We start from the raw sequence: 15,565 nt of genomic DNA, 5'->3' as shown, positions 1-15,565 counted from the left end.
TTGCACTTATGCACCTGGGTAGGCAGCAAAGATGACCCAAGTGCTTGAAGTGACCCTGACACCAACGTGGGCAACACAGATGAGGTTCCAGGCTCCTGGCTTCCACCCGGCCCAGTCCCGGCTGTTGTGGCCATTCAGGGAGTAAGCCTGCAGATGGAAGATATCTCTGTCTCTCTGCCTCCCTCCCTCCCTCTCTGCCACTCTGCTTTTAAATAAATAAATAAATCTCTTTTTTTTTAAGTTTTAATAATGACTGGGCTGGCACGTGGGCAGTGACTAAGTCACCATTTGGGGCGCCAGTATCCCGTATCAGAGTGCCTGATTCCAGTTCTGACGACTCCACTCACTTCCAATCCAGCTTCCTGCTAACGTGGATTCCGGGAGGCAGCAGATAATGAACAGCTCAAGTGCCTGAGTCCCTGCCAGCCACATGGGAGACCCAGATGGAGTGCTAGGCCCCTGGCTTTGGCCTGGCCCAGCCCTGGCTTTTGCAGATGTATAAGGGGAGTGAACCAGTGGGTGGATTGATTACTTTGTGTCTTTCTGTATCTCTCTGCCTTCACATAAAATGAAATAAATTTTAAAATAATGATAGAGGCACAGAAGACAGGAGTAGGGAGGAGGTGTGGTGCAGTGACAAAGAAGAGGGGGCTGCTAACTTGGCAGGGGAGGGTAGAGACCTCTGTGAGGAGCTAACTCCTGACTTGAGTCTTTATTTTATTTTTTTTTTTTTGGACAGGCAAAGTTAGACAGTGAGAGAGACAGAGATAAAAGTCTTCCTTCCGTTGGTTTACCCCTCAAATAGCCGCTACAGCCGGAGCTACGCCAATCTGAAGCCAGGAGCCAGGTGCTTCCTCCTGGTCTCCCACACGGGTGCACGCGCCCAAGCACTTGGGCCATCCTCCACTGCCTTCCCGGGCCACAGCAGAGAGCTGGACTGGAAGAGGAGCATCTGGGACTAGAACCGGAACCCATATAGGATGCTGGCGCCACCGGTGGAGGATTAACCAAGTGAGCCACGGCGCCAGCCCCATGACTTGAGTCTCTAAATAAGAGTGAGCCAAGTCTTCTTTTCTGCTAAGGTGGTTATGGAGACTCAGAAAGAGCCAAAGATATTGCACCAAGTCAATACCAGTCTGATGGTGGAAGCAGGAAAGCTTTGGAGTCAAAAGACCTAGATCCTTGCTGTTCGCTGCTGATTTTTATAGCTATAGTAGCTGTGTGTTCTGAATGGGAAATTGGTGCCAGGCATTTGAAATTGTCCTTTCCTGGAAATCCAGGCTGCTTAGTTGCCATCCGTTTGACATCCCTAAAAGATATCAGAATCATAGAATCCTAGATATTAGTACTCAGAGGGAAACTCCCAGCTCATTGATCCAATTCCCCTGACTTTTCAAAAGCCAGCCTGGTCCTTTAAATTTCAAGCCCCTAATTTTTTTTTTTTTTTAAACGAATAAAAAAGCCGTGAAAGTGTTTCCTTGCCCTGAGGGTGCTTCAGCACTATTGATATTCAGATACCTGAATCAGATCTGCACAACCAGCCCAGGGGCTTAAACTGGAATGCGAGGCTTTTTCTCCTCAATCTACCGCAATCCCAAGGGGCCACATTTGCCGGCAGCTCTCTGTATCTGTAGAGACCTGAAATGCAAGAAAAGCTGTGTCCAAGGGTGGGGGCCCGGATCCCCCAGCAGAAATGGACCGATTGTCGAGAAATGAGGTCAGTTTTCCTTTTCCTGCCGTGCTAAGGAGGCTGCCCTTTGGGGAGTCCAGCTTCTTTCTTTGGCACATAGCCAGGACCAAAGGGATCAACATCAAAAAAATTGTTTTAATAAGTGAAGCGTCTGTTAATAGCCCTTTAGCTTCTCAGAAGGAGCGAGCTGGAGCCTGGGGGCTCTGAGCTGGGAAGCTTCTCGGAGTTTATTTGCTGAGCTTTCCTCCAAGCTGGGCCGCCGGGTGTCAGGAGTGGGAGAACTGGGGAATTCCCTTTAAGGTCCAACTGCAGAGCCCATGATTCCAACAGTTTACTGTCATCTCATACAGGAAAGCAGCTGGCATGCTTAGGAAGCCGGAACTTCTCCCCATCCTGAGCATCCGCAAGACCTCAGGTGGTTTCACTGAAAGGAGGGTCCAGCAGGTACCCAACGATAGAATACCACAGAGGGCGAGACCGGTGAGGCCGGAGTGGTGGGGACAGAAAGTTAGCAAGGGCCAGCTCAGGTAGGGCTTGCAGGAAAAGAAAGAATACAAATTTTATTCCAAGTACAATAGGAAGCTATAAGGTCTAAAACAGAAGAGAAGAGTGATGGGATTTTTTTTTTTTTTAAGATTTATTTATTTGAAAGGCAAAATAAGAGAGAGAGACAGAGACAGAGAGACAGACAGAGAGAGAAAGGTCTTCCATCCACTGGTTTACTCCCCCAAATGGCTGCAATGGCAAGGGCTGAACCAGGCCAACACCAGGAGCCTGAAACTCCATCCAGGTGTCCCACATGGGTGCAGGGGCCCAAGTGCTTGGACCATCACCTGCTGCTTTCCCTGGTGCATTAGCAGGGAAAGGAAGTGGAGCACCTGGGAATCGAATTGGTGCTCTGATGTGGGATGCTGGCTTCACAAGCTGCAGCTGAACTCGCTGAGTGACGATTCCAGCCCCTTTCTTTTTGTTTATTTATTTTGGCTATTTGAGAGGCAGAGAGAGGAAAAAAAAAAAAACTCAGATCTGCTGGTTCACTTCCTAAATGCCATTGATGGCCAAGTCTGGGCCAGGCCTAAACCAGGAGCCTAGAACTCAATCCAGATCTCCCAAGTGGGTGGCAGGAGCCCAATTCTGTAAGCCTTCACCTAGCGCTTCCCAGGATGCTCACTAGCAGGAAGCCGTGATCAGGAGTGGAGCCAGGGCTCAAACCCAGGCATGCCGATCTGGGATGTGGGTGCCTTACTCAAAACTGCTATGCCAAATGCCTGCCCCAACTTTCACCTTAGAAGGATTATTCTGCACGTGTTATAGTTAAAGTTTGCTATGGTCTGAATGTTTGTGTGCTCCACCCCCCATTCATATGCTGAAACCCTAATACCCCCAGCACTAGGGGCAAAGCCTTCTGTGGGGTGATTAGGTCACCAGGGCAGGAAATCAGTACCCTTATAAAAGAGGCCTCAGCACTGAGGGGAGACACCGTCTGTGAACTAGGATATGGGTCCTCAGCAGCACCAAATCAGTTTGCCTTGATCTTGGATTTCTCAGCCTCTCCAGAACTGTAAGAAATACATCTGTTGTTTATAAGACCCAAGATTCATGATATTTTATTACAGCAGCCCGAGTAGACTAAGACAAGTCTCATCTTCTAGCATTGATGGTGAAAGTAAGAACAAGTTCTTTTTCCCAATAGGGTTACAATTCCCTAGGGATTTGCCACCAGTGCCATGCTACGGAGAGCAAACTCTAGGATCACAAAGACTGGACACAGTGAAACCCCTCAGCCACTGCGGGGGGCTGAGGGGAGCTGACAGCCCTTGGGCAGTGTGGAGTGGTAGGATTTGAGGAACATCCTCATTGAATAGCCAGCTGTGCCAGCTTCCTTCTGCTGATGTACTGGTACCATCGTGCCCACTTTATGAAGAAGGAAACTAAGACTCAGAAATTTCCAGGGGCCCGTGCTGTGGCACAGTGGGTCAGCTGCTGCCTGTGATGCCAGCATCCCATATAGGTGCATGTACGAGGCCCAGGTGCTCCACTTTCAATCCATCTCCCTGCTAACATGCCTGGGAAAACCCATGTGGCAGACCCAGAAGAAGCTACTGGCTCCTGGCTTCAGCCTGGCTGAGCCCCAACCCCAGCCATTGTGGCCATCTGAGGAGTGAACAAGTGGATAGAATTCTCTGTGTGTGTTTGTCCCTCTCTCTCTGCCTTTCAAATAAATAAATAAATAAATAAAAATCTTTTTAAAAATAGCTCCAGTAATGTGTCCAAGGTTACATAATTAATAAGTGGACCTTAGACTAGAACTCATATCTCAATTCTAAAGCCAGAGAGAAATCAGACCTAGAATCTGACAGCAGGAAGGATCTGGGTCAGTGTGATGCTCACCACACCCTTAAAACATTTCAACTAAGGGCTGGTGTTGTGGCACAGCAAATTAAGCCACTGCCTACAATGCTGACATCCCACATGGGTGCTGGATCAAGTCCTAGCCGCTCCACTTCAGATCCTGATCCCTGATAATGTCTCTGGGAAAGCTGCAGAAGGCTGCCCAAGTGCCTGGGCCCCTGACACCCATGTAGTAGACCTGGATTGAGTTCCAGGCTTCTGGTTCAAGGCTGTTGTGGCCACTGGGGGAGTGAACCAGGGGATGGATGATATCTCTCTCTTTCTCTCTGTTATTCTGTGTGTGTAACTCTACCTTTCAAATAAATAAATAAGTCTTAAAAAAAAAAATCCCAATTAGGCCCCTCACACAGAGCTTGGGAAACTCTAAGTCTTGGAACATCTCAAAGAACTCGGGTTGTGGTGCCCGCCATGGCCCTTGCTGAGCTGCTAGACGGGGAACCCCTCTTATCCGGCTCTTTGGGATTTTTGCCTGAGAATTGGGAAGCAGCTTCTACTCCAATGGACTTTTCAGAGGTGAAGAAGCCACACTGCCTCCAAGAAGAGCCAGAAGACGGCGCTCACTAAAGGAGGTAAAGGAACACAGGTGAGCTTTCTGGGGTAAGATGAGGAATTCTCCTTGAGACTAATGGGTGCAGAGAGAGATCCTGAATCTCCCAGTGTGTTCAAACCTCACCCAGAAGGCAAGTTCTGCAGGGTGAGGAAGAGTCAGGACATCCTGTCCTAAGAGAAATGGCCTGATATTCCAGAAATATTTAACCAAGAAGAGACCTCTCAGAAGAGACAGGACAGGGACCAGTATGTGTCAAGATGGGAAAGGCCTGCTGTGGACGCGGGGCCAGGCGACCCAGACTGCTCGTTCCTAAAGGCAGAACCACAGCCCCTGGGCAAAGTGTGGACAGAGATGATTCAGGTTCACTACAGGAAAGAAATGCCTCCCCATCAACCCTGCAAAAATAATAGCAAAGCCCGTTTTTCTACAGGCACTAATAATCAATCAACAGCACTGTAAGTTTACAGATATGAGGTCAAACCATGTACGATTCCTGCTGTCTGGCCATTTTTGACCCACAAAAACAGTGCTTTTCTATGACTTGACTTAAAACCTCTTCCCATCCCAGAATACTTTCTGATGTTCTCTCAGGGGTCTACAGCGTCCTCACAGGATCTGTTGAACTCACTTCTAGCAGGATTTCCTATCACTCCCCTCTGCTCTTTCTGGGCCCACCCCCACATCTCTTTGTTGGAACTTGGGCACTGGGAACTCACTTCTGCCTCAGGGCCTTTGCAGGTGCTGTTCCTCTGCTAGAACGTTCCTCTCTGTAGACTTGAGCACAGTGTACTTTTCCCTTTACTCAACATAAAATAGCCTACCCTCTCTTCCTACTGCCCCTCTCTGGCCCGCTTGCCCTGTCCTTTGTGTCTCCTTAGCACTTGCTGCCATCTGACATCCATTTGTCTGCTTATTGTCTATCTCCCACCAGTACAGCATTGGTTCCATGAGAGCAGGGACTTTGTTTTGTTCTCTGCTTTTTCCCCAGGGTTTGGAATTGTGTCAAACACATGGTAAGTGTTCGATAAATATTTATGGCATCAATGAATGATTTTATGGAGAGGAAACCCAGGCTCAGAGGAGTCACATGACTCTCCCAAAGGCACACAGCTGTGGTCTGGGGAAACTGGAGGTGGGAACAAAGCTCCAAAATTCAGATTGCAAAGTGTAGACCCCATACAAAGCCCCCTGCTTCCAGGTCCCCTGAGAGATGGAGTCCATGTGTCTGTGGGGCTAACTCAGGGCTCCTGCCCTGGATGCAAAGCTGCACCAGATGACTCCAGGGATTCCTTAAACTTTTGAGATTCTATTATACACAGTTGATATCTATTTTAGTGGGAGAATCATAGGGGCTCTGAGAAAAGCAAGGTTTGGTCACCCCTCGGGCTAACGCGTGACTCTGGGGAGCCAGCCTCTGCTCAGAGCATTGACAGGATACTGTTTGAAAAGAAGTCCCGAGCAGTGTCACTTTTGGAGAGATGGAACATGAGTCTCAAAATATGAAATATCCCCCATTTGCAAATGAATGCAGCCTGTGTTTGCATAGCGACCACCAAGAGAGCAGTATTGTGTGGAGAGGAGCACAAAGAGCTCCCCAGTTCAATTCTGGGAGCTGATGGCAGTGCTCTCCCCAGGAGGCTGCCTGTGCGGAGCTAATTACAATGAGTAAAGGAAATGGGGAAATGAGGGCCACCACGGATGAAGTGATCTTTCTCCTCCCCCAGGTTCCTGCTTGGCAAAGAACTGGGCTTTGGGTTTCAGAAACCTGGGGGCTGGCAGGAGGGGCTCTCTCAGGCTCAGCTGGGGGAAGGGGACACAATCTCCTAAGATCAGGTCACGCCGCAGCAGTGTTGGTGGCATGGGATGGGTGCTAGAGTGGAGATGGGGTAGGGTGGGATACCATAGTGTTAACAGACTTTCGAACAGCATTTAGCCATTTACAAGAGGCTTTTGTACATCTCACCTCATTGAATGCTCATAACATTTCACAGATAAGGAAATGGGAGCCCAGAAAGGTGTGCGTTGGCCTGGCGTGCATTGCAGAGTCACGGGAGGCTTTGCTGGGATTTTAACCTAAATCTTCTCATTCCAGAGTCTAAGCTATACTCATAACCCCTGGGCTGGTGCTGACATCTATCCTGACATCTCTAAGGAAAGGGGCACTGGAGAGAGAGGGACACGGACCCACTGCTCCCCCTCCCTTCTCTAGGTAATAAGAGCTACTGTTCACTGAGTCCGGTGTTCTGGAACCCTGTTAAGCACGTTCAAGGGGGATAGGAACCATTCATGACCAGTCCATTTCACAGGGAAACCGAGAGCTGCAGAGAAGTCACGTAAATCACCCAAGGAGGGAATGGTGAGGGCAGGATTTTAACCCTCTGCTAACCAGGATGGGATATGCAGAGTTCCAATAACAAACAGCTATACAATTTCAACATCTTAAGCAAAAAAGAGGTTCATTTCTCTCTCAAAGATTGGCAAAGGAGCTCTGCTTCAGACCCACTCAGTAACCCAGGCAGAGACTCCACTGTCACCGAGCTGCACCACCTGGGACACCCAGCTCCTGTCCCTACGGCAGGGGATGAAAAAAAAAAAAGAGGATCTCATACTAACAATTAAGTGTTTTGGTCTTAAATGACATCTCTCTTCTATAGCACCTTGTCTACAACTAGTCAGGCTGGCCTTTCCCAACAGCCAGGGGACTCAGAGAGAGAGAGAGAGAGAGAAAGAACCCAGAATCAGAGGTACTGGTGATGTCTACCTCCGTGGCACACTGACTTAAGAGTACATGCTGGGGCCAGCGCTGTGGCGTAGCAGATAAAGCCGCCGCCTACAGTGCTAGCATCCCATATGGACACCGGTTCCAGTCCTGGCTGCTTCATTTCCAATCCAGCTCCCTGCTAATGCACCTGGGAAAGCGGTAGAGGATGGCCCAAGTCCTTGGGCCCCTGCACCCACGTGGAGACCTGGAAAAAGCTCCTGGCTCCTGGCTTCAGATGGGCGCAGCTCCAGCCATTGTGGCCAACTGGGGAGTGAGCCAGCAGATGGAAGACCTCTCTCTCTCTGCCTCACCATCTTTCTCTGTGTAACTCTTTCAAATACATAAATAAATCTTTAACAAAAAGAGAGTCCACGCTTTTAATGAGCCTGCTGTCTGAGCTCCTCCAGTCTCCATTCCCTTTTCGCATTGTCTGTGGGTTTGCTTCACATCCCTCTTGCCTTTCACTCCTCCCTGCTTTCCTCCAGCAGGAACCGAGCAGCTGCAAGGCCAGAACCCTAGAGGGCAGTGGGGGTCCTAAGGTAAAAGATCCCTGGTCGCCACCTGCAAGTGCCCTCATTCTGAGAGGAGCGTGCTCATGTGTCATACACAAAACACTGTGATCAAAGCCGGAGGTTGTAAAGGAGATGAGATCCCTGAGATAGAGCTAATCCCTGGGCTGTCTCAGGAGGAAGGGAAGGTGAGCCCCGGGTCAGGCAAAGCTTCCCGGAGGAGCCAGCCTTTGGGCTGGGTCCCAGAGAAAGGCAGAATTGGGAAAGAAAGGTAAAAGGACATGCACTCTGCAGGCAAAGAAAAGAGCTCGGACAACTGCTCAGAGGCAGGAATTTGCAGCGGCACACTGCGAAGACGGTGAATCCCATTTGGTTGTGTTGAAACTTAGGAAAGGGAGGGCTGACTCAATCTTTGGGAGAGGGGCTTGGAGCCCTGTCACGGAGGACTTCATTCACACGTTGGTGTGCAAGTGCACATAGGAGCCTAGAAATCTGCTGCTTCCTAGGCCGAGAGCTCCTGTTGTGAGCCAGAGGATTTCACAGGAGGGCAGTGGCTCTCAAAACTTCCCCTGGTGCAAAGCAAGTAGAGCCACCTCCTCCAGCGTTGGTTTGCATCCTGGCTGCTCCATTTCCTACCCAGCTCCCCGCTGGTGTGCCTGGGAAAGCAGCTGAGGATGGCCTAGGAGCTTGGGCCCCTGCACCCACATGGGAGACCCAGAAGCTCCTGGTTTCCCACCCACCCAGCTCTGGCCTTTGTGGCCATTTGGGGAGTCAACCAGTGGATGGAAGACCTCTCTCTGTCTCTTCTTTCTCTATATAACTCACAAATAAATAAATAAATAAATGTTTTGGTGAAAAAAAAGAAAACTTCCCCAAAGCTTGGCCACAAAGGGGCTGTGTCCTTTTTACTTGTCCTCAGGCTGGAGGGGACTTCAAGGGGCTGAGGTCCCTGCAACAGGAAAACACCTGGCAGGGAACAGAAAAGCTCCTGTGGGCTAACTGGGTGTAGGCGTTTGGAGCCTCAGGTGGGGCCCTATCCACCAGCTTGTCCCATAGTGCCTGGTGGGCCGTGGGGACGCAGAGGTGAATAAAATGTATCGCAAGGGAAGGCCCAGCAAAGGGAGCGCCCCAACCACCTCTGTCTAGCGGAACAGAATTGACCTGGGCCTCTAGGTTTGCACAACTTTGTATTCTCCTCTCCACCAACCCCTGCTGTCTGCCCTTTGGTTTGCTTCTAGATCCTGACTATGTATGATAGCTTTTATCTGTTAGTGCAACTCACCTGACTGCAGCCTCTCAATTCACCCTGTACCTGGGCCTCTCATTCCCAGCCAGGCTGTCCTCACCGTAGCCCACTAACAAGTCCTTGGTCCTCCAAACGGTGGGCCCCCTGCCCCCTGTCCCCTGCCTCAGCTGGCCCCAGCTTCTGGTTGCAACCTCCACCCTCTTGGAAATGGATTACGTTCTCTCTCACGTATTTATTCTTAGCTTTTACATCCTATCTCTGCCTCATCATGTTCTGTGTCCCTTGTGCACAAACAGGCTGCTGTGAGCCACTTTGAGTCTGCTTGGTTGTTAACTGGATAGCGAAAACAATAAACCCTTGTATTTCTCCTAATGATTGACAGCCTTCCAAAACATTATCTGAAAACAATTTCAGGTGTCCTCAAACACTCCTGGGAAATGAGCTCAGCGAAATCGTTGCCAGTGCCACCCAATGGAGAGCATTTGGGATTCTCGGCAGGATGGTCTCTGTGTGGGCAGGGCTGCAACACCTGCTCTTTCCTGCTGCTTTACAACAGGTTCAAAAGCGTGCAGATCTGACAACTTCAGTTTTTAACCCAAACCAAATGAAACAAACCGGACTGTGTAACTACTCCCAATTCCTTTGGGATCCCAATCCCAGACTCAAGAGTCTCCCTTCTTTTCCTCCCCATAATCAGATTTGGCACACATGCGGATGCTATATTCCAAAAACAGGGAGCTTCTAGCTGTTTGTCCCTGGACTGCTACAACTGGCCTCAGGGTTCTGCAAGGCACAAACTGGTGAATAAAATGGTGTTTATCACACAGCCTGGAGGTGACACAGATTCCAGTTTCTGCAACCTTAACCCAAACCTTTTCCCCAAACGTGGCCTGGTTTACTCAGAACCAGGTAGGCTTTTTTAAAGCTGCTTATGCATTAAATAACACAAAACATAGTAATTTTTAAAACATTTATATTTATATATATAAAAATTAAATATATATAATATATAGTGTGTTTGAGACTAAAAATATAGTACATAATATTTAAAAAAAAGAAAAAAAAAGGCAGAATAGGAAAAGGTGTGAGGGACACACAGATACACATTGCTAAAAATCTACGATGGTCTGTCCTAACAAAAATAATATTTTTCTTCTCTCCTCTTATCGTCATGGATTCATTTATTATTGGGGTTTGGGTGCAGAAAAATTCAACTGGAGCCAGAAATAGAGGTTGTAATTCCAAAAGTGGTAGGGACAGAGAAGGCGACCACAGGGAGCTCTGGGCCTTCCTGGCGGAGCTGGAGGCAACAGCTAGCTGGGTCACAGCTGCTGACAGGCCTGTGCCGACACCGATTCGATCAGCGACTAGGGAATTCTGGGGGCAGCATCTGAAGAGCTCCAGAAGCTAACAGAAGAGCCTGGGGACCACCAACACTCGCAGAGGCCAGTGGTTGGGGACAGCAGAGAGGAAAAGGAGGGCAGGAAACAGCTGGTAGAAATGAGTGATCGTCCAATGCAGATGAAGTTATTATTATCAAGACTATGGTTTTTCAGGGCAGGCAAGTGCCAGAACTGCCCAGTATGGCCTGTGACTTCTGTGCAGCAATGATTTCTCCAGGGACAGGGCCTGGAGCTCCCTCACAGTGATGCAATAAAATGGGATTCTCCACACCCTCCCCCTCCAATCTCCCAAGTCCTCTCCACCAGCCGGGGTGGTGTCAGGACCAAGCCAATGCCTTTCACGGTCTGGCCTGCAGGAGACAGGGAGAAATACTACAGAAGTGGGGATTAAGGGAGGCAGAAGGGAATGGGATATTTAAATGCTAATTTTAAAGCCTCTTCACAAAAATAAATGCTTTGCCAATGACATCCCTTGGTCTGTGCACTTGTGTTCCCGAGCCTCCTCGCCAGGGCTCAGCAGGGCTCGGGGCTTCCCTGTTCCTTCCAGCGACTATCTCATACGGGGAACACAGAGCAGTGATGCGGCTCGGGTCACCTGCATCAGGACCAGAGAAGCCAGGGTGGCCCTGGAGTCCAGCCGTGGGGACAGGAGAGTGAGGCAGTGTGTCAGTTCACTCCACTGGGCTTTAACGTGGGTCTTTGAAACCCAGAGGGCCCAACATTGCTGTGTACGTGGGTGAAGTCTACGGATTCTGGGACCAGGAGCCCAGCCCCCAGCTCCACTTCTAACCTGTCCCTTCATGGAAGGATCAGCTGTGTTCTCTCCTGGTCCTCTGGCTCAGTCACCCCGGACTGCAGGCTTCATGGTGCAATAATGAGGACGGTGGCCCTGGGGACCTAGGTAAGGGACAGCTGCTCCTATTTCCCGCACACAGAAGCGGCTGCCTGAAACCTCAGCGCTCGGTGAGACTCACCCAGCCCTGCCTGGGCCTGCGCCATGGACCCCTTTGCAAACCTGCCTGACCTGAGCAGGAGCAGCACAGATAACCCAATGGCCAAAGGATGACCCCGCATCAGTTCCATTCTGAGGTCCTGGGTGTGCATTTGTTGCTGTCTGGGATAAAAGGGTTCCTGACGGAAATTCACTCACAACACTTCTGACAGAATAATGAAGCCCAGGTCTAAAGATTCTTTCAACAGTTACCCAGCTCCCCACCCCGGCCTCAGCAAAACAACAGCAAAAGTAGGAGAGCTCTGGGCCTGTGAAACCCTTCCCAGGCCACAGATCCGGGGGGTAGTGAGTGTATGGTTAAGTCAAGCCACTCAGAAAATGGTGGCTTCAGAACTGCGTTCCAGGTCTCCTGACCTCCAGGCCCTTGCTCTTCCTACTGAAACAAGAAAAGTCAAGATGACCAGGATCATCAAGGACAGATAGCCATAGCCAGCCTTAAACACAGCTCTGCAGCCAAGCCGCCTTCCGTGCCCTGGGAAAGAAAGCTGTTCTGTATGGCCGGGCCTCGGGTCCCGATCCAGATTCCAAACATACCAAAGTGCAGGCTGCAGACAGCACAGACTGTCTGGGCTGCAGATGCCTCCCTGTCCCCAGCCTGGCGCGTGTGACACCCAAGAGGTCCCAGCTAACCAACTAAGGAGCTTCCTTTCTCCACAAGTCTCCCCATTAGCGGAGTTACCTTGTGACCCTGGGTCCGTCCCCTCTGTCCCCTCGACAGAAAGGACCTGATACTTAACCAAAAAGAGAAGTAAGAGAATCTGGCCAAACCCAAAATACAAACGAGAGTGTTTTGGAATATTCCTGTTTAAAAAGTCACCACCTTTAGGCTGTACCGGGATTACCCATGGCTTCCGGCTTCTGTGAAAACAATCAAAATTTGCATGAATTTGTCTGCACAGGGACCTGCTCTCTTAGCAGACCTTCCCAGGGCAAGCTCAGGAAGGACTCTGCAGGAAGTCTGGGCTTCCAGGGGTGGAAGGCAGCTGGGGACAGCCTGAAATGCCCCCAGTAGGGCCGCCTCCACAGGGCTGCCCCCGAGGCTGCAGGCGGAGCTGCTTGCTCCCTGGGCATCATCCGCTGATCACCCCACAGGCCCATCCGTAAGGGTGGTGATGGCCCGTGGCTGATGAGCATGTAACTCATTAAAGTGAACATGACTAATGAATGGTGACCACCGAGAAAGGGCAAGGAGCATTCTGGGAATTGCACCGCAGGCGCCCCCCTCCTCCCACGGGGCTGGCGGGCTACACAGCCGGGGAGGCGAAGAGACTCCAGGCGCTGCTTCTTGGAAAGCGAGGCAGGGGCGGCGGACCAGGTTCTTTCAGAAACACGCGTTCTTTGGTCCGGTGGAATGTGTGCGGGCGCGCACGTGCAGAGGGCACGGACTGCGGGGCGACTGTGTGCCCTTCCGCAGCGCCTTCTCCCCGTCAGCACGAGGTCCCCCTAGCAGGGCCATTTCCCGGCCCATTTCCTCTCCAGGCTCCCCCTCGCCGTGAGTCTCTTTCCCCTAACCCTGTTAACGTCCCTGCTCCCCGCACACCTGCCCACACAGGGCCGGTCAGCCAAAGCTGGACACTCAAGGCACTGACAGTGGAAGAAGGAATCTGATTGGTCCAAGAAGACAACATAAAACACAGACATTAAACCAAAACCTGTCTCAAGAGAACATCTCCCATGTCCCCTGGAGGGTGGTCTCTGACCAGCTGGTGGGGTCTCAGGGAGGGCGGCAGAGCCGGAGACCCAGGGCCCCTCCCTCGCCCGAGCCTCCACCTGAATGTATAAAAATGGAATCAAAGTGCTTGGAGACGGAAAGAGCAATGGAGGGAATTAGGAGCCTGGTGGAGAACAGGTGCCCCCCTTTCCTTTCCACTGGGACTTGTATTTTGGTGGGGAAATCCCTACAGCTTTTATTTTTTTTCTTTCCCCCAAATGAGGTTTTCATTGTTCAGTTTTCCAGATGAGGTTGTCTTTGCAAAATACCCTATAGCACAGCACACCACCCCACCTGATCCCACGCAAGCTCAAGAGTTAAAGCCAGGAAGTGGGGCAGGTTGGGGCAGAGAAGAGGACTCCCCTAGGGTTGGTGCCGCAAACCGCCACGCAAGCCACAGCCGTCCTTGGCTGGCCAATCAGGTCCTGATCCTGACCTTTCTCTCTCCATGAAGATGCAGACGTGTCTGGTTGTCCCCAGCACAGCGCGGGAAGGAAAGGGGGCAGTGTGACTTGGGGCTCCTGGATCCACAGTGGGCAGCCAGGTTATTCTGCACTTTGGCCTCAGCTGCATGAGAGCTAGACTTGAACTCAGTACCAGGGCTGTTCTGCAGACAAGAGCTAAGTAAATCCAAGGTCCCTTCTGCAGTCTCCTAAGAGGGCAAGATGCACTCTGGGCATGAATGCAAACAGGACTGGCCGGGGCATCGTACATTCCACCCGTCTATGCCCAAGCCACTCGCTCCCCATACTTCATGTCTTCCCCGCCGAAGCCTGACCCCCTTTCCCACTTGCAGACGACCAGAGGGGTGGGACGGAAAAGGAATGCTAAAAAGTGCCCCCTCTGCTCTCCCCAACCTTCTCCTTCCCTGTCCCCATGCTGGCGTCAGGCAAGAGCACAGGTCAGAAGAGATACGTCCTCCCGAGGAAAAGGGAAGGGCAGGCCCAGGAGGCTGGGGCATGCACGGAGCACCATCCTCGGGACGTGGTGTTTCTGGGAGACCTGCTCCCCACCTGCCACGCGGGAGGAGGAAGGCTGGTCCGAGCAGGGAGCAACGAGCAATGCCCCTGAATATCAGGGAACAGCTGTGAAGCCTCCTCTGCCCCGCAGAGACGCCCCAGCCGGGCTCAGGCCCCTACACGTGAGTCTGCATGCGCTGCTGGAATCGCTGCCCGTAGTCCGAGTGCTGGGAGGTGTAGGAGAACCGAGTGGCCGTGGCGTACTTGCCAATGGGGTCGTACGCCTCATACGGGGTCCGCTCCAAGCCGGAGGTGGGGGCCTGGGGATAGCCCAGCCGGTAGGTGGGGTACCCGGCTGCCCCAGGGAAGGGGTGGGAGTTGAACTTCTCATAGTTCTCAAAGGACAGCTGGCTGGCTGTGTCGGTGCCCGCTGGGGCAGCAGGGCCAGTGGCGGTGGGCTCAGGGCCGTAGTCAGAGGCAGGGGCCCGGCTGTAGGTGTTGAGCTGGGCATAGCCGCTGGAGTGGGAGAGACGGGACGAGGGGCGGCCATCGAAGCGGGCAGGGCCAGGGGCACGGTAGTCAGCATAGAGCACCGCCCTGGAAGATGGGCGGTCCTCGTGGGCACGCACGTTGTAGTAGCCATTGGTGGGGTCCTGGGGGACAAGGAGAGAAGAGGATGGAAGCAGAAGTTCCCTCTCAGGGGATCAGGTCTCCCCATGGCTGTCCAGCTGCCTCCTCTGGCTCTCCCCATGTTTCCTTCTGGTACCCACCCATGCCCCTGTTCCTTCAGTCACCCTCTGGACCCCTCCTCCCTGCCCTGTCCTCCCCTCCACCCCCAGGCCACGCACACGGCCCCACCTTCATCTCATACTCCTCCCGGGTGTCGATGGTGTCGCAGCGCAGGTCCTGCTTCAGGTCCACATCATCCTTAAAGGACTGCACAGCAGCAGGGGTGAGGGGTCAGGAGACAGGGCCCGCTGTTAGCCCCCTCGCCAACCTCCTCCCCGTGCCCAGAGGCCTCCTGCTAACAGCAAGGGTCTGGGGTCAAGGGCACACTTGAGTTCTGCATCCCCCCGGCAGAGGCTCTGGGATGTAATGGAAGGGGCCAGAGACTGGGTTCTAGCGCTAAATCTGTTGCTAACGGGCAGTGTGGCCTTGGGTCTGTCTCTGCCCTCTGTGGGTTGATTTGTTCATCTCAGTGAAGAGGCCGTTAGGTCAGGAATGCAAGTCCTAACTCAGTCTGAGATGGAAAGGATGGGTGTAGGGGTTGGCGCTGGGGCAGAGTGGGCTAAGCCTCCACCTGCAGCACCAG

At 51.9% G+C, this 15,565-nt stretch overlaps 1 protein-coding gene across 2 annotated transcripts in view; it reads right to left on the bottom strand.

The window, feature by feature from the left end:
• Window positions 1–10,324: 10,324 nt before the first annotated feature.
• The window catches only part of KIRREL1 (kirre like nephrin family adhesion molecule 1), a 101,804-nt gene continuing 96,563 nt past the window's right edge, over window positions 10,325–15,565 (bottom strand). For both annotated transcript variants that reach the window (XM_062192546.1, XM_062192547.1), the window contains exons 14-15: window positions 15,112–15,189; window positions 10,325–14,906 (exon numbers count right to left, since the gene is read on the bottom strand). In XM_062192546.1, coding sequence (XP_062048530.1) covers window positions 14,430–14,906; window positions 15,112–15,189 — 555 coding nt within the window. In that variant the 3' untranslated portion in view covers window positions 10,325–14,429. The remainder of the gene's footprint in view (window positions 14,907–15,111; window positions 15,190–15,565) is intronic.

The sequence above is a fragment of the Lepus europaeus genome, chromosome 5 (genome assembly GCF_033115175.1).
Source record: "Lepus europaeus isolate LE1 chromosome 5, mLepTim1.pri, whole genome shotgun sequence".
Classification (NCBI taxonomy): domain Eukaryota; kingdom Metazoa; phylum Chordata; class Mammalia; order Lagomorpha; family Leporidae; genus Lepus; species Lepus europaeus.
This window is presented reverse-complemented; position numbering and strand designations above follow the sequence as displayed.